Here is a 20674-nt window from a genome sequence, read left to right as displayed (position 1 = left end):
AAAAGTGTGTGCAATGAACGCATGGAGAGTGAGGTGGACCCCCACCACTGGAGCCAAGAAAAGGCCCGCTGGCAGCCCCGGAGGCCGCTCCCTCCCCGCCCCCTCCCTCAGCCCCAGAGCCACCGCAAGCCCGACGTGGATGCCGTCACCCCGCTTTCCTGCCGACGCCTCCGTCGGGGCGCGTCTGTCCTTGGGGAGCCCACTGTCCTCCTCTGCCTGCTTCAGGGCATTGCACAAGTGGCTCACACCGTTTCTCTGTGACTTGCCTCTCTAGAGGTCTGTCCACTTCACTGCACGTGGGTCTGGCTCATTTCACGGCCACAGAGCATGACGCCGACAGCTGACTGACCACCACGCCTGTGCTGTGTGTGTGTGTGGGGGTGTGTGTGGGGGTCGTTCTTTAAGGCAGTGGGTTTCCTCACGTGTTTGTAACTTCTGTTTGCACACACTGTCCCTCCCCACGCTGTCCCACAGGATCCGGCAGGCCCAGCCCTGGGCACGTCTTACGGGAACTCTCTCCCACACTGTCCCTGCCACTCAAGGGTCTGAGATGATCACCGACGACCAAAGCCTGGGCCCGGCAGGTTGGCCTCAGCACGCCCAGCCCCGTGCAGGGCTTACTCATTTGAGCATCACCCCCACAGCACCCCGTCCGGGGGCCCGAACCCACAGCGCCCCGAGGACCCAGGAAACATCTGGCAGGTTTCTGCCACACACAGGGGTCTGCTGGCTTCTTTTTCCAGAACTAAAAAACAAAGTTCATGACACGTGATACGTATTCACAGACAGCGCAGGCCCGCGGAACCGCTGCCGCCCCCTCTGATGGTGGCTCTGCCCCCACTCAGGTGGCGGGGACCCCTCGGCAGGTGAGGAGCGGACCGCACCCCAGGCGGGGTTCACACTGACAGCGCCCGGAGCTGCACTCCGCAGGCGAGCTGGAAGAAGAGACGGCAAGCTCGGCCCCGCCCGGTCCAAGAGCGTCCTCCTCCGGGCGGGCGGGCGGGCGCAGGGGCAGGGCAGGCCTCAGTCCGAGTCGCAGGCCTCCTGCCCGGTGCTGGCCTCCACCGCAGAGGCCAGGCTGTCCTCCTGGCCTTTCAGCCTCTCACCTGGAGGGACGGCAGATGGGAGGGGTGGGCGGGGGGCCTGGGCCTGGGCTGCCACCCAGAGGGCCGGGACCCGCCAGGCCAGGCCCTGCACTTACGGATCAGCTCGGCGATGGCCCTCTGGGTCCGCTTCTCCAACTTCTCCAGCTTCTTGGCGACGTCTCTCTTGAGGTCCCTGCAGCAGGGAGGGTAGGAGGGTAGGGGGCCAGAGGCTGAGGGCCGGCCTGGTGCAGCCTAGGGGCCGCCCTGCCTGCAGCCCCTCAGGTACCAGGAACTACACTGGGCTGTCTGAAGGGACGGGCTGTCCTGGGAGGGAGGCCAGGCTGCCTCTCTCTTCGTTCTGCACCCCCCGAACCCGGCCCCCGTGAGGCTGGGACGAGCCCCGCAGACCCGTCCCACACAGGGGACCAATGGGTCCAGGTGTGTGAGCGTGGACGGCTTCTCGGGGGACCCCAGACACCGGCAGGGCGTGGCCTGCCCGGCCCACTGCGGGCCTGCTCCCCCTCCAGCCACGGGTCGCTTGCCCACCAGGAGCTCCCTGACGTGTACACGCAGCCTGGCCTCCGGCCCCGGGTTCCTGGGACATGGGCCCTGAGCTTCCGTTCATCAAATTCGAATGCTTTCCTCGGTGCTGTGCCGGACAGACTCACAGACAGAGGCACGGGGCCCCTGCCTCTGGTCCAAGGCAAGGCCCAGGCCACACGGCCCTCACTCGCCCCCTCCCCAGCCCAGCCTCAGGGGCACTGGGGAAGGCCGAGCGCCCTGGGTTCAAAGGGGAAGACGCGGCCGCAGGGGGCACGTGTGGGGCAGAAACCACCATTGCCTGACCCCACGGTCCCTGGGGGCAAAGGTCGGTCTGCTCAGAGTTGGGCAGGCCCTCTCCCTTCCTGAGGGTACCGCTGCCTCCAGCTCCAGGCGGCAGCCCGCCACCTCCCTGTCACTTCCCTTTCTGTCCTTCTCAGCACTCACTCCGGACAGCAGTGACCCGTGCGGCTGCGTGCCTCTGCTGCCGTCTCCCCGCTGCGGGGTGGGCAGGCCCAGCCCCAGGAGCACCCCTACCACTGGCCCCACACAGCAACACTCACCAGTCAGGCTTCCGGGGTGCGAGGTTGGCCAGGTCCTGGCAGGGAGGGGACAGGTGTCGGCGAGAGGGGCCAGCCCCGAAGGAAGTCAAAAGACAGGGGCAGAGGTAGGGAAACGGGAGAAAGGAGAGGAGGCAGGAAGGGAGAGGGAACGCAGGGAGGTGGAAAGGGAAAAAGGACACGGTGAGAAGGGCGGGGAGGGGAGGGCAGGCGGGCAGGCGGGGAGGGAGAAGGAAGGAGCCACGGGAGCGGGGAGAGAGCAGGGAGCAGTGAGAGCGAGAGCGGCTGCCAGGCACTCACCACTTCCTCAATGATGGGCTCGGGCTTGGCGGCCTCCAGCTGCTCCTTCACCTTCTCTTCCACTAGAGGGGGCGAGACAACCGCGGAGGCCTGTTGGAGAGGCCCTGCCGCTCTTCCTGGGGCCTCTGCACACTGCAGCCACAGCAGAGAGGAAGGAGGTGCAGGCAGGCCCCCGGGAGACCCTGGGGTCTCCTCTCGGCCCCCAGCCGGCAGCAGGCCGCCAGCTGACGAGCCAGGGCCCAGACTCCCCACTCCCACAGTGGTGAGACGGCGAGACGAGAGCTGCCTGAGTGCGTCCCAAGTGTGCTCCTGTGCAGGGCCTGGAGGGCAGGCGCTGCCCACCACTGCCAGGGGCTCCCGGGCTCTGAGGGCGTCCTCTGGGCCCGAGACTGGCTGGGGCACAGCCACTTGGAGGCAGCCCGCCCTCAGGCCTGTCCCAGCTGCCAGCAGCACTGGTGGCAGCGGGAGGGCTGCCCCTGCGGGTACAGACCCTGGGAGCCCCAACACCGAACCAGGTCTCCACGGCCCCTCCGGCCACGTCATCGTAGCCCACGCTCCCTCAGGGCCCCCTGGCCCTGCCTGGACCCCTGCAGCCCCGTGCTGACCCTGAGGCACAGAGCCCCTGCATCCACCCCAGTGGGGCCCCAAACGCCTGGGACACACACGGGAATTTCAGGGGCAAAGGAGATGAGGAAGCCGACCAGGGTGTGGCTGAATGGGCAACACTTCGCAGTTTTGCGAGACGACTGTGTTCGCGCACTTGTTACTCACCTAATAAAAAACCGACAGCAGAGGCAAAGAGGAGAAAGAGCCAGGGGTCTGGCTGATGAGAAGCGCCCCAGCATCTCCGAGAAGCCGCCACTGGCCAGAGGGTCCTGGCTGCCGTGCTGCTCCCCGCACCGCACGGGGCACCCCCCCACCCCGGGTCTGTGAGCTCTGGCACTGCCTCACCCCCACCCGGCAGGCGGCTGCCCGCCCACTGCTCTCTGAGCACCCAAACAACCCCCTGGCCGGGGTCTCAGTCTGGTCCGACAAGGGCCCCCGAGCCACTGCTACTTCTCAGCTCAGCGGGTCCCTCCGAGATACGGCCTCTCCCCGCCCGGCCCCTGGAAGGCCTCCCGTCAGGCTGGGAGCCGCGCGGAGCTGGCACGACCCGCGGGCCTCTTTCTCAGCGCCCCGACTGCCTCCCGGTCACCCGACACTGACTGCTTGCGCATCCGCCAGGAGACGGTGACGGAGGGCCCCCCAGGCCTAGCGTCCAGCTGGGCACTGCCAGTCAGTTACTGTCTGCGAGAGGGCGACCCCTCTCACGGTGAGGCAGCTGACAGTGGCCACAGAGCAGAGGCGCAGAGGCGCCGCCGACCCACCTGCAACCGGCTTGGCCTGCGGCACCCTCCTCTTCTTCAGGGCCTCGTCCTCGGGGACGTAGTTCCGCAGCCGGAGCTCCCTGCGGGCGCAGAGGACAAGCAGAGATGGAGCAAACAGGTGACACGGTCCCGGTCACCCGGCACATCCGAGGGTCAGCCCTCGCAGGGTGACTGCATGGCGGGGGAGGCCCCTGCTCAGTAAGGTGAGACAGAGCCACGGGGTCAGACCATCGAGGCCCTGGGGGCGGCGGCAGGGGCCCCCCACCGGCCAGGCCAGCCAGGTGAGCTGGCAATGTGGGCCCTCCTCCTTCCCCACCACCTCTCCGGAGCCCTTCCGAGGCCAGGACTGCTGCTCCTCAGGAGTGCGGGGCCTCCAGGACAGGGGACGCGTCCCCCCCACGGTCTCGTCCACCAAACCCTCTCTGCGGATGCCGGGCCACCGGAGGGAGGCAGCAGGTGCCTGCGACCTCACAGCCAGCAAGTGGCAGCCATCTGGACTTGGGGACTTCCCGATGTCAAGCTCAGGCCCCTGCTCACCAGCACCACCTGCCCCTTCCCCTTTGCCAGGGCCCCTGAGGCCACAGCCCTGAGGCTAGGCTGAGCCTCTGTGCCCTGGGGTGGGGGGCACCCGCCTGGCCTGCAGGGGAGGCCTGCCGCCCACTCTCAGGAGCAAGGACACCCATCCTGTGCCCCGGCCACCCACGCCTGCTCAGGCCCCAGGTCAACATCAGGCCACGGTGGGGCGTGATCTGCGCCCAGACCTTCCTTCAGGGTGGGGCGAAAAGCGGAAGGGAAACTGGGTGTGGGAAGCTGCAGAGATCGGCAAGGGAGGCGAACTGTCACTCTCAAACCGGCTCCGGGTTCTGTGAGAACTCGGGACGGGAGGAGCCTCGACGGGAACTGCCCCCAGGACGCACAGCCGCAGGTACCCACGCCCCACCCCGACCTGGGAGGGCACAGCACAGGGGCACAGGGAGACCCAGATGCAGCTGGAGAGCCAGCCAGCAGCCCCAGCAGCCCCAGCAACCCCGGGCCCACAGTCCCCTGCTCCCCCCCAGAGCTGAGCACTGGTCAAGCGATCGGGAACACCGGGTCCCCGTCACCGTGGGCCTGTCCCATTCCGGGCCTCAGTTCCGCAGAAGTCTGCTGGGGCAGCCAAGGAGCAGGGCCCCGGCCAACCCCCCCGGCACTCTGCAATGACCCCCGCCCTAGCACAGACCAAACACCCCTTGGCATCGGCCGCCGCCTCAACCCGAGGGGGCGCGGGTGTGAGAAGGCCCCTTCCTTGGTCCCGGGGGCGGGTCAGGGCACCCCCAGCCCAGCTGCTGGCCAGAGGCTGCAATAAATTCTCTCTAGAGGAAATCAATGGTCTGGGACCTCCAGTTACCTCTAGAACCTCGCACGCCCAATATCCAGGGTTCAATCAAAGCCATGAGGAAAAACAAAGAACAGAAATGCACTCCTGGGAGACCCAGATATTGCAATGATCAGAAACGAAAGGCGAAATAACTGGAATTAACACCAGCTCAGGAAGGTAAACCACGAGATGGAGAACCTCAGCAGAGAATCTGAAACTGTGAAAATCAGATGGGAACGCTGTAAGGGAACACAACATCGGAACTCAGCACGTGGGTTTAACAGCAGCCTGGACGCAGGGGACGAGGGCACCGGCGACCTGCCCCGCGGGCCGGGCCAGAGGAACGCCCAGACGGAGGCCCGGGGGGAGACCAGTCGGGAGACACGGAAAAGGGCGTCGGAGACACGTGCAGCAAGAGAAGGGACCCGGCACGCGTGTAACTGGAGTCCCAGGGACAGAAGTCACAGGCACAATGACGGAAAACCTTTCTGTAAAGCCAACGAACACCGTCCCGCCACAGGGTACAGCGACACTGCAAACCCCCAGGAACGGCACGCCTGGGCAGGTCGCCGTCCGGCCACCGAGCACAGGGACAGGGAGACTTGGACAGCGGACGGACACCGCGCAGCCAGGCAGGAACCGAGACAGACAGCTGGCTTCACCACGGAAACGACGGAACCCCAAGTCTAGTTAAAAGGCCTTCCTTCGGTGGAAGACCTTCCAGATGCGGAAAGGTGGGGAAAAGGAACAGAAGAAGAGGGCCTGTTCCTCAAGAGCCACTGCAGGGAGCGCTCAGAGTCCGAAGGGGGTGACCTCAGAGGGACACCCAGTGGGCAGGACCCTGCCCCCTTTGCACCCGAGGCCCCGACCACCCACAGCCCTCACCATGCCGGCAGCCGCTGCCTGAGGTGGGCCTGGGCCTGGCCGTCTCTCCCACAGACGGCAGCCACGGCAGCCACCTGGACACCTGCACTCCCTCCCTCCGATCCAGGGTCCCCAAAGCGAGTCTGAACTGCTTAAGCCAGTCCTGGTATCACATGTCACCAGGCCCCACAGCCTGCTTTCCGATCAAACGTGCCCCTGGATCGCTGCCAGCCTTATCTGCACACATCCTCCTGCCCTTTGCACGCCAAGAGCTAATCCAACCAGCTGTCACTGTGAGCCGCCCCCGTCCCCGCCCCCCAGGCACAGCTGACGGCTCCTCAGGGGCTGGTGGAGAGCTGGAGGAGGTGCTCCTGGCAGTCACAAACCCGGGGAAGTCAAGCCCAGGACGGGCCTGCAGGCTCAGGGGACCAGCTCAGGCCCAAGACACCTAACACTCTGAGCTCCCGGTTTGGGCAGGCGGAGCAGACGTGGGAGCTCCTCCAGGAGCCCCCCCACCCCCACCAGGGACCTGTGACCTTTGGGCTCCACACGCGGAGACACCCCCGTGTTCCCAACGTAAGCCACGAGGCCCTACTGGGCACTGCCAGAGGCTCACGCTGGAGGCCCGGGAGAACGAGGTGAGGCAACAGCCCCAGTGGGACCCACGGTGGCTCCCAAGTCCGACCCAGTCCTTCCTTCAAGGCGTGTTGAAACGCTCGAACCCCAAGACTACAGTTTCTACGGTCACTGCCTTGGACAGCCACCGGCTGTTCAGAGAAACGCTAACAAAACCCCAGATGCCCCTCGTACAAACGCCCCTGGTGGCACAGTGTGCAGCAGCCCCGGGCAGAGCCTCGGGCTCTGCGGCAGAGCGCCCGAGGGCAGTACGGCTGAGGCCGAGGCCGGGCGGACACGGGGCAGCCAGGACGGTGCAGCCACACCACCCGGCTGCGCGGCAAGAACACCTCCTCCCAGGTCCGGGACAAGGTGGGACGGGACACTGGAGACAGGCAGGCGACGGGGGCCTTTCTGTGTGCCTGCTGGTCACTCAACGCTCTGACTACTCAGAACACCTGGTAGCTGGCCTAACAGCCAATGGAGCTTCTGAGGAGCCCAGTGCCCTCCCCGCCCGGGCACGTGACACTGTCCCCTAGCCGTCCCCTGGGGGGAAGCTCTGGCCCCACTCCGGGACAGGGGGCAGATACTGGGCAACAGAGGCCCCCTCCTATGCAGCCAGCCCCGCCTCCACGCCGCCAGCCACCCCAGGCCTTCTGTCCGCACGCACGGGAAGGATGTGGGCTGGCCGGAGGACTCAGCACAAGGGCTGACTGCGTGCCGGACAGGGCCAGGCCACACGGCCGACCAACACCCCCTCGGGCGGCTCAGGGAAAGGGGTGGGGCTGCACCCCCCCTCCAGGTGCAGGCAGCGCCCAGTGGGAGAGCGCTTCCTGCCCAGCAGGGGGCGCCCCTCGGACAGCCCTTCAGTGCAAGGTGGTGCAGGCGACCCACCTTTCCCAGCGGGGAGCCAGGCTTCGCAGGAAGGGCTGTGGCAGCCCTGAAGGGCATGACACACAAGCCCAAGGCCGGTTTCCAGGCAGAGCGGGCCCGCCGATCCGCCGCCGCCCCACACACGGGGGAAGCGCCCGGCCCGTCACACGGCGAGTCTGCTTCCCACTGCTTCCCATGACGCATCTCCCCGCAGCCAGCGCCCTCGCCTCCCCCGCCCACGGCCGGGGCCCACTCCTGAGCAGCGGGATCAGGAAAAACAGGGCGACCGTGGGTGTCCGCACTGCCGCGTCAGCACACACCCGGAGCCGGAGCCGCGCCGGGCCTCCCCGTCCGGAGGCAGTCAGCTCAGTGGGGAGGGGTGGGAGCCTGGAGTGGGCGCCCTTTCCCAATCGAGCCGATGTCACGGGTCTGCAAGCACGCCCTGCCGCCGACACCATCCCAGGCACCCAACCCGCCGCGGGGAGGAGGCCTGGCCTTCACCTGCCCAGAGGGCTCGGGCACCCGGCCAGGGCCAGGGCCGGGCCTCCGCTGGGCCGGGACCGCTCCCCGCAGGCAGCCGGAGAACCGGTTTTCCGCCCCAAAGGCGGCAGGCTAGCAGCCCCCTTTCTTCCACGGGACATGACGCCCACCCCAGGGCGAAGCACTGTTCCCGAGTGGGGACCGCTCCAGCTGGGGGCAGACGCCCACCCAAAGCCAGAGGGCGGCGGCTGCCGTGGGGGCTGAGGGCTTGGGGCTCGCTTGTTCCGGAACTCAACAAGACACGCTCCCCTGCCCTGTGCCCGCCAGAGTGTGCGGCACCCCTCTCCCCCCACCTGGCAGGGCGGCCGCAAGGGGCGACCACAAACCTACCCAGACACGCCCCCAGGGCACCCGGCCGCGGACCTGCCTGCCCTGCCCTGCCCTGAGCGAGGAGGAAGTGACTGAGAGCTCCAGAAACACAAGCAGCTGACACCGGCGCCCCTCGCCGCCCAGGCTGGCTTTCCAGGGCCCCAGACCACACTTGACTTAAAGGAGCCACCGGGGCCTCTGCCAGAGATGAGTCTGGGCACCCCCGCAGTCAACCACCAGGGGGCAGGCAGACCCGGCCCAGGGGAGCAGCAGGGCCCCTCTGGGTGGGAACCCAGCTTCCCTTCCCACGGAGCTTGGCCTGGGCTAGCGGACCTGCAGGGGGCCGACTCCCACCCAGCGGGGATTTGGTTGTATGAGGACGGGATAAGATTTATCATGAAAGCATAAAAACTTTAAAAAAGGAATTTTAATCTAGAGAATCCATGCAATTCCAACCAAAATCCTAGCATGCTTTTAAAAGATATGAACAAGCTCATTCTACAGTTTATGAGGAAAGGCAAAGGGGCTGGAACAACCCAGATTCTGAGCTCTCCTCGGGCGGATGGGCGGGGGCAGGGGTGGAGAGGTGGGTGGGTGACGCCCAGCATGGCTGCGGAGGGGTGTGGTCCCGGGACGCCTGCCTCTGACCCTGCAGGAGTCCCGTGTCCTCAGCCACCAACGGAGGAAACACGCGGGCCCCAGGGCATCTGAAGAGACAGCGGAACGATGCCCCTCACCTGCCACCTGCTGGCGGAGGGCCAGCCACTGCACCACTCGAGGGGAGCTCCCCAGCGGGGTCCTGCCCACCGGCCCCCTGGTCACGCCGCGTAAGTCTATACTCCCCCACCCGCCCGGCTGCTGCTTCGGCTGCAAAGTCGGCGCGGGCCTTCTGCAGACGCTGGCCCTGCCTTTCCCAGGGGTGCCTGCAGGCCCGGCTGCTCTCTCAGGAACGCCCCTGGCCCGAAGCCCCAGCTCAGCACGCAGCGACAGCGTCGCTCCATCCCCCGGGGAAGCAGGTTCGCTCTCCTCCCCATCTCTCGGCTGAAGACACTCCAGCGAGGGGGTGACGCCAACGAGCAGGACGGGCTGGAGCAGACGGAACCCAGCTCGGTGTCCAGCACGTCCGGTCCTTGCGCTGCTGGGAGCACGGGACAGGCCCTGGCGTGGGGCGTGGGGGGCTCGGCACGGCACGGCACGGGGGCCCCCAGCTCCGTCCCCGGTGCCAGCGGGGAGCGGGCCTCCCTTCCCTGGGCTCAGTGACAGGCCAGGCGCCGGACACTGCGTCGCCCCGTCCACTCGCTCTTTCGGTTTTTGTTGCGAAGTGTCTCGGGCGCACACAACAGTTCAGAGAGCAACGCACGCACCTGCTCCCCGGAGCCCACGACAGCAGCGCTTTCCCGTCTTTGGCAGGTTTGTCCTCCTGTTCTCTGCCCCCTCCCTCCCTCCCCCACCCTGCACCCAGCACACACCTCGGTGGGCTGAAGCCGTTTCCCAACCCCGTTTCTGCTTCCTCCCCGCGGCCCCGGCCCCTTCAGCTCCTCCAAGGCCGGGACACCCCCCCCCCCCCCCGCCCACCAGGCCTGGCGACACTTCTGCAGCTTCCGCCCCACAGCCCCGGCCTCTCGCCCCACGCTGGCTCGCTCGGTGAGCAGCCCTCCAGCTCCCCCTGAGGGCACGTCAGCACCACGCAGGCAGGGCTGGGTTTGTCCCCTGTCGCCCCCGCCCTCCCGGAGGGCCCAGCATGGTGCCCTGGACAAACCAAAAACCAGGCCGGTTCCGCCGGCTGTTCGTCCAATTCTGAGCGGCGTTCCTGCCCTGCACGTCGGGGCTCGGGGGCCTGCCCCGGCCTCTGGCACCAGCACATTTGAGATCCAGTCACAGGGTTCGACGCTCGAGTCTCCCACTGTGTCACCCGCCTGCCCGCCCTCGAACCAGCGACCCTGCTCTTTCTCGCCAAGAGACCGGGGCCCGGAGAAGGGGCCTCCCGGCAGAGCACAGGCAGCCCGGAAACCGGGAGTCAGGCTGCTGCCGACAGCCGAGAATCTAAGAACAAACTGCAAGAAAACCAGAGGTTCTCACCTCCGCCACCACAGAACGGGGGACACTGCGGGCACTCACCCCCAAATCACACACGGCTGGGGTCCCCTGGCACAGGAGCAACCACCTGGCCTTTGTCCCCGCCGCCTTCGAGGCCCCATGTGAAAGAACAGAGCGTGGTGCAGGGGGGCAGGCCTGGCTGCCGGGGAGCACCGCCGGCCTCTGTCCGCACAGAGAGCTGGTACCTGTCACCGTCTCGGAGCACCGGGGAGGGCCCCCCTGGGGGTCGTGAGGTCGGTGTGGTGTCAGGCGCAGGCACCCGCGCTGCTGTGAAGCTGGGAAGGCGCCATCCCTCTGAGCCGGGCCCTGAACAGGGCAGAGAGGAGGGGCCCAGCTCCCCCCGGGAGTGGCCCCCCATCCCCGCTGTGGCGCCCCCTCAGCCGACAGCCCACAGAGGTCGGCTTTCTCAGGGCCAAGACCTCACCCTCACCCCTGCCCCCACCCCGCAAGTCAGCAGGAGCTGCTCGGGCCCTGTGCCCGAAGGCAACGGCTCAGGGCAAAGGACGCCAGGCCACCCATCCGTGCAGACACAGAGTCCAGCCCCAAGCAGAGCGCCACGGCTACCCCGTGGCTGCAGTTCCCAGCTGGGCACGGCGGTGCCAGCAGACACGAAGGCTCTTCCCGGAGCATGAGGACCGACCACGGAGCGCCCTTCCCACCCCACACACGGCTTCCGAAACGCGTCCCGGGCATTTCTGATGCACGGCAGCCTCCGACTGCCAGCGAGGCTCCAGCCCTCACGGGCCTGCACGCACGGGGCTGGTGGGACGAGACACACTCTGCAGGGGCTCCTGTGGGGACGGGGAGACGGGCGGACGAGGGAGAGGAGCGGGGGCCCGGGCTGGGCGCTACAGGGAGGCCGGCGTGTCTGGGGACAGCAGGACAGGAGTGCCAGGCCGGGACAGCTCAAAGTGACGCTGTCGGGACAGGCTGCGTGGCCAGCAGCCGGCAGTTAAGGGAAACCAGCGGGGGCCGGGCCGGGCGGCCGCGGCGAGCTCCTGCCCCCGGGAGAGGCCGGACCCGACTCTGCAGGCGCCGCCGCAGGCTGCGGGGAGAGAGGAGACGGGACGGACGGAGGGCGAGGAGAGAAAGCTGGTGTCTGAGAGTCGGCGGCCGGTGGGGAAGGGTGCAGGGAAGGCCCCAGATGGCGAGGAGGGCGGTAGTTTCAGGTCTGAACGGGGCGGCCGGGGGCGGGGAGGAAGGAACGGGGACGCTGAAGGCACAGGCGGGAGGACGTGAGAGCCGCGGCGGCGGCAGCACCATGCGGCGGGGGGCCGTATGTGGGCCTTACCTGTGCTTCTCGCCCTCCTCCTCCTCCTGCTCCCCTTCTCTGAGCTGCTTGGTCTTGGGCTCCCCATCTTCCTTGTCCTGCAAAGGAAGGAGGAGAACCGCCCGCTCAGGTGAACGCCCCTCTTTCCAGCCCATACTGCCCGGGCGCTCGGGAGGAGCAGCGCCTCTCGGGAGGTGGACGCCCAGGCGGGGGCCGGCGTGGACTCCCAGCCTCCCTCCGAGCGGGGCTCCTGCCTGCTGAGGCCGACCCACGTCACCACCACCCTGAAGCCCCACTCCTCACCCCCCCCCTGCCCCGCAGAGGTCAAAAGCCCATGACCCCAGCCCAGGCCCCGCCCCGAGCGGCCTTCAGAGACCACTAGCAGGAGGAGCTAGGAGGTTTCAGGTGGCGAGAACGAGGCCGGTCCGTGCCACCGTGGGCTCGGGCTGGCCGCCACCCGCCCGCTGAGCTGGGAGAGACTGGGGAGGACCAGTCACCCCCCTCCGGGGAGGACAGGCCCCTGACCCCCACCCAGCAGCGCCTCCGTGTCCCTCCAGCAGCAGCCAACTCAGGCTCGGCCCAGGCTCGGCGAGACTCACCGGCAGCGTGTCTGGGGAAAACGGGGGCAGGGGGAACGAGCCCGAAGTCTCTGGGGGAAAGATCCCCTATAAATCTGGCCTTCCTCCTGCCCGGCCTCTCCCTGCAAGTCTGGAGAAGGCAGGTTCGCCCCAACCTCGACACGGCACGCTGGTTCTGAGGCGCACCGAGGGCCCCGAGAAGGCCACGGCCACGCTGCCTGCAGCCACAGCGGGAAGGCCTCCCCGGCCTCCCCCCGCCCCGCCGGGGTGGGGCGGCCTCGCCCTGCGGACCAGTGTGCCCTCGGGGTGCGTGCGCACGGGCCCCGTCCACACACACGTGTGTCTGGAGGCGTGGGACAGGAGCAGCCTCACTGTGCCGTCCGCCTCGGACTCCCGGGGAGCGGCGCTCCTTCCGAGGAGCCGGCTGTGAGGAGGACGAGATGCGTCGGCACTGCCAGGGAAATCAGGCCGGGAACAGCTGCCGGCCCCGCCTGTCCCCCTGAGCCTGTGCTGCCCCCGACAGCTGCCCCCCGAGGGCGGAGCCCCTCCCTGCCGCTGCACAGCGGAGACCCTGAGACCCACCAGGCCCCAGCGCCCCGTGGCCACGCACCGTGGGGGAGATGGGGGGCGGGGCTGCCTGGAGGCCTGGCCCCCAGAACGGCTTCTGAGATACGGACAGATCGAGACGCCCCCCACCCCCTCTCTCAGCCCCAGGCAGCCTGGCCTCACGGCCAAGGCAGCCGGGACTAGTGGCAGCAGCTGCCCAAGAGAGGCCGGCCTGGGGGGTGGCTTGAGCACAGGTGGGCGTGGGGTGAAGAGCATGCGGGTGACTGCAGTCGCCGTCACAGTGAGGGTGAATGCCAGTGGGGCTGTCGAAGTGGGTGGGGCTGCACCCAGAGACGGGAGCCGGCGGGGAGGCTGGGGTGGCACTGAAGGGAGGGCCAGAGGCCTTTCCTGGGAGCCCACCAACCCTGCTGTGCGGGCAGAACACAGACCCGGGGCCAGGAAACGGGTCAGGGCTCCCCACAGAGGCCCTGACCCAGGCACCCTCCCTGACCACATGCCAGCAGAGGAGCGCGCATGCCAGAACCGGCACGTTCAAATGAAAAGCTGCTTGCCAAGCCCTGGCTGGCGTAGCTCAGTGGATTGAGCGTGGGCTGCGAACGAAAGCGTCGCAGGTTCGATTCCCAGTCAGGGCACATGCCTGGGTTGCAGGCCACAGCCCCAGCAACAGCACATTGATGTTTCTCTCTCTCTCTCTCTCTCTCTCTCTCCCTCCCTTCCCTCTCTAAAAATAAATAAATAAAATCTAAAAAAAAAAAAAAAAAAAAGCTGCTTGCCAACTGCTAGCCGGCAGACTCCACGGTGGCCAGAGGGGCCTGCCACCCAGGGGTGGCAGGAAGGGGTGAGGGACGCCTCCCCCTGGCAAGTAAGGACGGAGGTGAAAGAGGAAAACAAAGCTCGGCTGTTCCCCAGAGCGGGCAGGTGCGCAACCCCCTGCAGGAAGGCCCCTCTGCACGGCCGACCACGCCAGCTGGCAGGAGGGGGCGGGGCCTGCAGAAACAGCCTTTGGGACGGACCGTGCGCGGCCCTGGAGCGAGGGCCAACTCGGGGCCACAGCTGCCACCACCTGAAACCCAGAGACACTCGAGTGCCTCGGCAAAGGCCACGTTATTCATTAACAAGCCGAGAAAACACCCGACTCCCTCAGGAACGTTGAAGAGCAGCCAGCATCCAGGGGTGGGGCGCAGCACGAGCTCTGCGACTGGGAGGGGAACCCTGGCCTGGGTGCTGGGCACGGAGACCCCAGGCCTCCTGCGGAACAGCGACGCCGACAGGAGAGCAGCGTCCACGAGGAGGAGCAGGGGTCGCCAGGTGGGAGGAGGGGCAAGAGGGCAGCCGTGGAGACTTGGAGGCTCAGCACCGAAGGGACCGAAGGGGCCGCCGCAGCGCCACCACCTCCAGGCCCCTCGACTCCACCGGGGACCTGGCACATGGCCGCCAGCAAAAGGGGAGGGTCTGCCCCACAGTCACAGAGCCTGTCGGTGGGGGCTTAGGTCTGGACCAGGTCCTCCTCACGCCCCACTCTCGCCTGGGAGGGATGAGGGAGAGTGCATCCGGAGCGGCACTGGCTTCTAGGAGCTGCTCCGACCCTGGCTGCCTCTCAGAGCTGCCCGTGTGCGCGCAGGCCTGGCGGACGCCCATGGGGAGGGGGCACTGGCCAGGCCCGAGGACCACAGAGCCCCGGGGCATCCAGAGACACCCCACCCACCCGAGACCCTTAAGTCCGACTAGCTGCCTGCCGCCCCCTACACACCCCCCTCCCGAATCTGCCTGCCCCTCCCCTGCCTTCCCAGTCCTGTTCTCCGGTGGGGCCCCCTCCTCTTCATCACCTCCACAGGTCCCCACCGCCACAGCGCCCACCACCCCCACCCCGCCCAGCCCGCCAGCCACCCCTCCACCGTGGAGAACAGAGCTGCCTGGGGCACCTCCCTCCGTTTCCTAATCCGTGTCCTCCAAGTCCCTCTCCACCTTAACCCTCCGCCACTGGCGTCCCCTTCGATGACGCAGGTGACGTCACACCCTCTGCCCACGGCTCTTGCTGGCTTCCCAGGACAACCCCCAGGCCCCACCACTCACCCTGCAGGCCCCTCACACCGGCCCCTTTGTCTCAGATGCTGAAATGTCCATTCTGATGACGCCAAAGAAAACCCGCCCTTCACCCAGTTCTAGAGGTGAGCTCACAGGCCCCCTTCTCACGGCGCCTTCTGAGGTTCCCTGGTGTCGGGGCACAAACCGATGGTCGCTTCTCTTCATACCCAGGCCTCACTACCCCTTCCTCAAGTCCCTCACAGTATGGGGCTCCCCCCGGCTCCGCTCCCGGCCCAGCCCAGGCCTGGACTAGACAGCCTCCAGCCCTTTGCTAAGGTAACGAGGACTCTCCCCACCAACTCCAGACGGGCCCGACTCCCAGGAACACACTGGTGGCCTGGACCGGGCCCCCCCACAGCCCGGTCGCCCGTTCCTGACCCAGCCCAGGGTCCACACCAAGGCCTTGCCCCGGCCCGCCCCTCCCGCACAGCCTGCAGGAGGAAGGGGCCCCCGAAGAGCCCGCCCGCCTCATCTGTGTCAGTGTCGGAAACCCCTCTGCCAGGAAGGAAGCCTTCGCAAACAAAACCGGGGTGTCAGGGCCGGCACTGCTCCTCCTTGAACGTGTGACAACACCTCGGGGGGGCCGTCCCGGCCTGAAGTTTTCTCGGTGTGGTTTTAGATGCAGGGCTCCCGACTGTGCACTCTAGCGGCCGCCTGGCCGCGTGCAGGGCGGCCGACCTGCCCTGTGGTGCCCCGCGGCGCCCCCAGTCGGGCCTCTTGGGGAGTCCCTGCTCTCCCCGTGAGGAGGCACAGCCGAGACCACCTGTGCACACGTCGCTCTTTGCCCGGGGCGGGGGGGGGGGGGGGCGCGGCAGGAGGAGGTGCAGCGCCCCCTGCTCCCGCCCCTCCTCCGCATTTCTGGTGGCGGACGCAGCTGCCAGCGGCAAGCCCCACATTCAGGCCGGACGGAGGCCCCCCTGCCCACCCCCACCCACCCGGAGGCAGGTGCGCGCAGCTGTGAGAGCCCCTTTCACCGGGGAGCAGACACACCAGTGAAACACCACGTCTAGACACAGCCTAGCATGGATGAACCTCCAGAGGGTCTAACGGAGAGGAAAGACGTGTGTCTTCTCCTTCAGCCGGCATCAGAGGGATGGAGCCATGGCCACCGCACTCCGGCTCAGCCACCAGACATGTGGGGTGGGGGGGGAGCACGGTGGGAGCAGGGGGGCCGCACCTCCTCCCGCCGCCCTCCCCACCCAGGCCAAGGCGAGGGCCCCTCTCCCCCCAAAGCCCCCGTCTCCTCCATGTGCCGGGTCTGCCCGGGACCCACGGATGAAAGAGACAAGAACCCCTGACCTCAAGGGTCTCGGGAGGGCTCCGAGGAGCAGACTCAGACCACGCGACTCGGCCGGGAGAGCTGAGGACAGCTTCCCTAAATGCCTTGTACGCCCGGGGAACTGGCGAGGGCAGGCGCTGGCTGTCGGGGAAGAAGGGACCCCTGAATTCTGATCGTCCAGTGGGAGGCTACCAAGGGCCGTGGGAGGGCAGAACACCCTGGCAGGCCCCGGACGCTCAGCCCGGCACTGGCTAGTGCTCGGAAGGGCCCCTGGCGGCCTCGAAGGCGAGTCGTGGACGGACACAAGGAGGCCAAGACCAGGTGAGATGCTGCACTGGCGGCCAGCCGGGAGCCGGTCCAGCTGCTGCGTGCGCGTGTGCGTGCGCTCGAGGGAGGGCGGCCGAGGCTGCAGGAGGGCTGGGCACTGCCTTCTGGGCAGCCGTGCCGAAGCCCGGGCCCTCCCCGCAGACGAGGAGACGGGAACGGGTTCACGGGGGCGGCTCCTGCATCTCACCCAGGCTTCGCTCGCCATCAGCCCCTGCCGCTGGGGCCCGACGGGAAGTGCAGGAGCAGAGACAACTTCCAGGGCCCAGGCAAGCAGTCTCAGAAGCCCGGCGTGGCGGTCCGCGCCAGGGCTGTCCGTGGGGACGAGGCCCCAGCCCTGGCGCCCTCAGAACAGGCGAAACTGGCCCCAGGCTGAGCCTTTCCCGTTCTGCTCTGGGCCCAAGGCAGGCAAAAGTCACAGGGAGATGGAACCAAGGGGTGAGGGCGTGGGCGGGAAGGGACTAAACACTGAGGGTGAACCTGGGGGCTCCCAGTTTCATTCACCCTGTTGCCGGCCCCAGAGGCAGGGCAGCCTCGTCACCGGGCGTCTGGCCCACCAGGAAGTCGCAGTGGGAGCCCCCCCCCAACCCCCGGCAGCCGGAGTGTGCCCGGAGGATGGATGCTCGCCTGGCCCACCTGTGCCCAGGGGCCTCCCACTGCCTCCAGGGGGCGGCGCACAGTGGAGCCCGCGGGCTATGGGCCACCGCTCCACCGGCAAGCCCGCTCCGCTGTGCTGTGCGCCCCGGGTGTCCGTCTGTGGGGCCCGGGGACTGTCAAGCTGACGTCACTCACGAGAATGAGAGGACGGGGACCCAGGAGAGAAGCCCGCCGCTCGGGCGGGGAAGGCAGCAGCCCCGGAGGGCAGGGAGGGGAGGCCGGCCCGCAGAGGAGCCTCGGCTCAGCGGGCTGCTGGCGTCAGCAAAGGTCACGCTGGGCTTTCACTTTCGCCCTGCTCACCTGGTGCTCCCTGCAGCCCCAGGACACACGGGCGGTGTTGTGACGTCAGAAGACACCGGGCGACCTGTGCCAAGGGGCAGACCCGACTGCCCACTCCCTGCTCCTGCTGCCCCGAGACTGGACCCAGAGCTGGGTGCAGTGTCCCCTGAGGGCTGAGGGAGGGCTCGGGGCACGGGGAGCGCCGGTGCAGGGAGCCGCCGGGAGGCCAGGGCTGGCGAGGAGGCTGGAGATGGGACTGCAGATACGAGCGAGCGGGAACTAGGTCAGTGGCGGCGGGCAGAACAGGGGGTGGCTGACGGCTGAGGGACAGGGAGGAGTCGGAGGCGACGGAGGTTGTGCCTGTGATTCACTGGGAGAACGAAGGCGCCCAGGACGAAAGCGGTGGCGGCACGGGGGACAAAAGGCAGGGCGGGGCAGCTTTCAGGCAGACGGGGCTGCGGCGGGCCCTGGAGCCTGACGGGGGCCGGGTGTCCCGGCAGCACACAGAGGGCCCACTTCTCCGCACCCCGGGCCCATCCCAGGCCCGGCCCAGGCACCTGCCCCGTCCTGCTGGCGGTGGGGAGGGTGGGGGGCCGGCCCCACGCCAAGCCCGGTCCTATGCTTTTGCCGCAAGTGCAACGGGGAGACCGGCGGCGCTCCAGACGGCACACGGCGGCCCCTGCAGCGGAGCATCGGTCACCAACTACTGCCCGGCTCCCTCGTGCGAGCTACTCCCCGCCGGGTGCGCGAGAAAGACGAGCAAGTGGGCACCTAGCGCCCACAGGCCAGGGCGGGCACGGCAAGGGTTCCAGGCCCACCCACGCGCAGGCCCACGGGGAAAGGCTCATTTCTCCGGAGTAAGAGGCCACAGTTCTTCAGAGTCTCAAGGGGCTGGTGACACAGAGGAGGAGAGGTGGCGACAGCATGGTGGTGGGCGGGGGGCATGGGTGGGGGGGACCTCCAGGTGGCACACGAGGTGTCCGGAGAGGTTCTCCAAGGCAAGTATCCTGGCCTGCACCCTCGAGGCCAAGTGGGAGTGGGCCAGGAGGGGCCGGGAGGGGCCGGGAAGGGCAGCAGAGGCGACAGCTGGCACCGAGTGTGCCCTGGCTTGAAAGGTCACGCCGAGGTCCTTCACACACAGCCAGCCGGGACCAGTTCCTCCGGGCAGCCGGGCAAGGCTCCAAACTCCCATGGGGCCGTTCCCATGGCGGGGAAGGGGCGCAGCGGGGTGGAGAAAGCCGGGCAGCACGCCTGGGCGGGTGGGCAGGCCGCAGGTAAGGCGCAACTCCACTGCTAGCCAGTCAGTGGCAGGAGCACGGGCCGACCGCAGACCCCGTGGAGGCCGGCTCCTCCCGCCAGCGGGGGGCTGGTGGGGGGTCAAACAAGGTCACCTGGGTCCAGTGCCTGGTGGAGAGCCCCACGCGACACCCACTCGGGGAAACAGTGGCACCCTGGGTGCTCCAAGCCCTGATGTCCATCGGCAACCGGCCTAACTCGAGCCCTAACCCCCAACCCTTGCGGCATTCTCCTAGAGATGAGATGGCCCCTGTTTGCACCCCACCCCTGCCCGAAGCCCCCCCAAACCCCAGGCAGCAGACACCCTGCTGACTCGCAGGAAGCACAGTGGGGTGCACAGGCACCGGAAGGCCCGTTACCGTTGGGCCACCCAGCAGAGAAACAACCCAGACCCGACCGACACGTGAGTGGGATGTATCACCCACTTCTGACAGTACTTTGTTATTTTTTGCCAAGTTTTAAAGATGAGGCTCAAATCAAGGATGACCCGCCTGACACCCTCGGGGACGAGCGACGGGAGGCCCCAGGCTGGAGGGCCGGGCTACAGGCGTCAGCGGCGTGTGATCAGTCACCACGGAGATCCAGTGGGGCCAGCACTGCCGCCTCCTCCCACAGGGGAGAAGACCGCAGGCGCGGCGAGGTGACCCGCCCAGACTCACACAGCTCCTCCGGGCTGTCAGGGCCCAGCGGGTGGGCGGCCTCGGGCCTGGGCTGCTCCCCCCACCCAGCACCACTCTGCTCTGGCCCCACGCCCACCCCCTGCCCGAACACACGGGTGGTCTCACTGGTATTTTACAGCGCCTCGGCATCACAGCCCAGGGCCGACGCCTCCTGCTGGTGACATTTCAGAGGGACGTGATCAAGCCACCAGAGCCCAGATGCGGTCACTTCTGGGCCAGGAGCGCCCACCCCAGAAAAGCATCACAAGGAGACAAAGGGCGGTGTGTGCAGAGGCGTCCCCAGCCGCCCCTCCTCGCCGGCAGAGCGGGCCCTCGGCGGGGGGCAGGTCGGCTGCTCTGCAAGGGGCCAGGCGGCCGCTGCAGCAGCAGGCCGACAGGCAGCGCCGTGAAACTGCCGCGCAGGACCCCACAGGGCCCCGGGGGCTCCCGCCACGCGGCTGCGGGAAGTCTCTTCCCACTTCCTCTAGGGCCGCAGTCCAACTGACGGAAGAACAAAAGCGACGAGCGGAACCCAGCTGCCTGGGACCCGGTGTCTCGATATTACACCCTGGGCGGACGCCCCCGCCCTTCGCCCGGCTCGGCGAGAAAGCAGGAAGCTTCTGTGGCGGGCCCTCGCACCCGACCCTGCCCGGGCGAGGCCCCCTGGCCTTTCTCAGGGTTAAAAAACACACACAAAAACCAAAAGCCCTGCTGGAGGGGAGGGGAAGGGAGGGGAGGGCGGACAGACCTGCACACACCAGGCCCCTGTGCGGCCCCAGCGGCGGGCCCGGCAGCCGAGCCAGAAGCTGCACTGCAGGCTGAGCACCGCCCCCCATCAGGCCGAACACCCCCCAATTCAGGGAGAACATTTCGGTTAAGAAATTAACCGATGGCGAGCACGAGGTCACCTCCCACCCGCTCGCCAGCCCCGCCACTTCCCCTTTTGGAGAGGGAAAATGCTTCTTCCTCCACCACAAAGCCAAACTCACAACCACCGCGCCAGGACTTCCTCTCCACGGGACGGTGGGACGGGGAGAGGGAATCACAGAGGCGAAGGTCCGGGTGTGAGACCGCCCTGTGGCACGCCGGGGCGGCAGCCCGCCAGCCCCTGCCCACCCAGCCCCTGCCCACCGCCTCGAAGGAGGCAGCTGGGGTCATCGGGCAGGGAGGCCC

The 20674-nt window shown here is 67.9% G+C and overlaps 1 protein-coding gene across 1 annotated transcript in view; it reads right to left on the bottom strand.

Annotated features, from left to right (window-relative positions):
- Positions 1 to 722: 722 nt before the first annotated feature.
- CCDC12 (coiled-coil domain containing 12) overlaps positions 723 to 20674 on the bottom strand; it is a 34230-nt gene continuing 14278 nt past the window's right edge. Inside the window, exons 2-7 of the mRNA XM_028518684.2 lie at positions 11799 to 11875; positions 3853 to 3932; positions 2486 to 2547; positions 2189 to 2223; positions 1202 to 1278; positions 723 to 1106 (exon numbers count right to left, since the gene is read on the bottom strand). Of these exons, the coding sequence (XP_028374485.1) occupies positions 1024 to 1106; positions 1202 to 1278; positions 2189 to 2223; positions 2486 to 2547; positions 3853 to 3932; positions 11799 to 11875 (414 nt within the window). The 3' untranslated portion in view covers positions 723 to 1023. The remainder of the gene's footprint in view (positions 1107 to 1201; positions 1279 to 2188; positions 2224 to 2485; positions 2548 to 3852; positions 3933 to 11798; positions 11876 to 20674) is intronic.

This window comes from Phyllostomus discolor, chromosome 7 (assembly GCF_004126475.2).
Source record: "Phyllostomus discolor isolate MPI-MPIP mPhyDis1 chromosome 7, mPhyDis1.pri.v3, whole genome shotgun sequence".
NCBI classification, from domain to species: domain Eukaryota; kingdom Metazoa; phylum Chordata; class Mammalia; order Chiroptera; family Phyllostomidae; genus Phyllostomus; species Phyllostomus discolor.
This window is presented reverse-complemented; position numbering and strand designations above follow the sequence as displayed.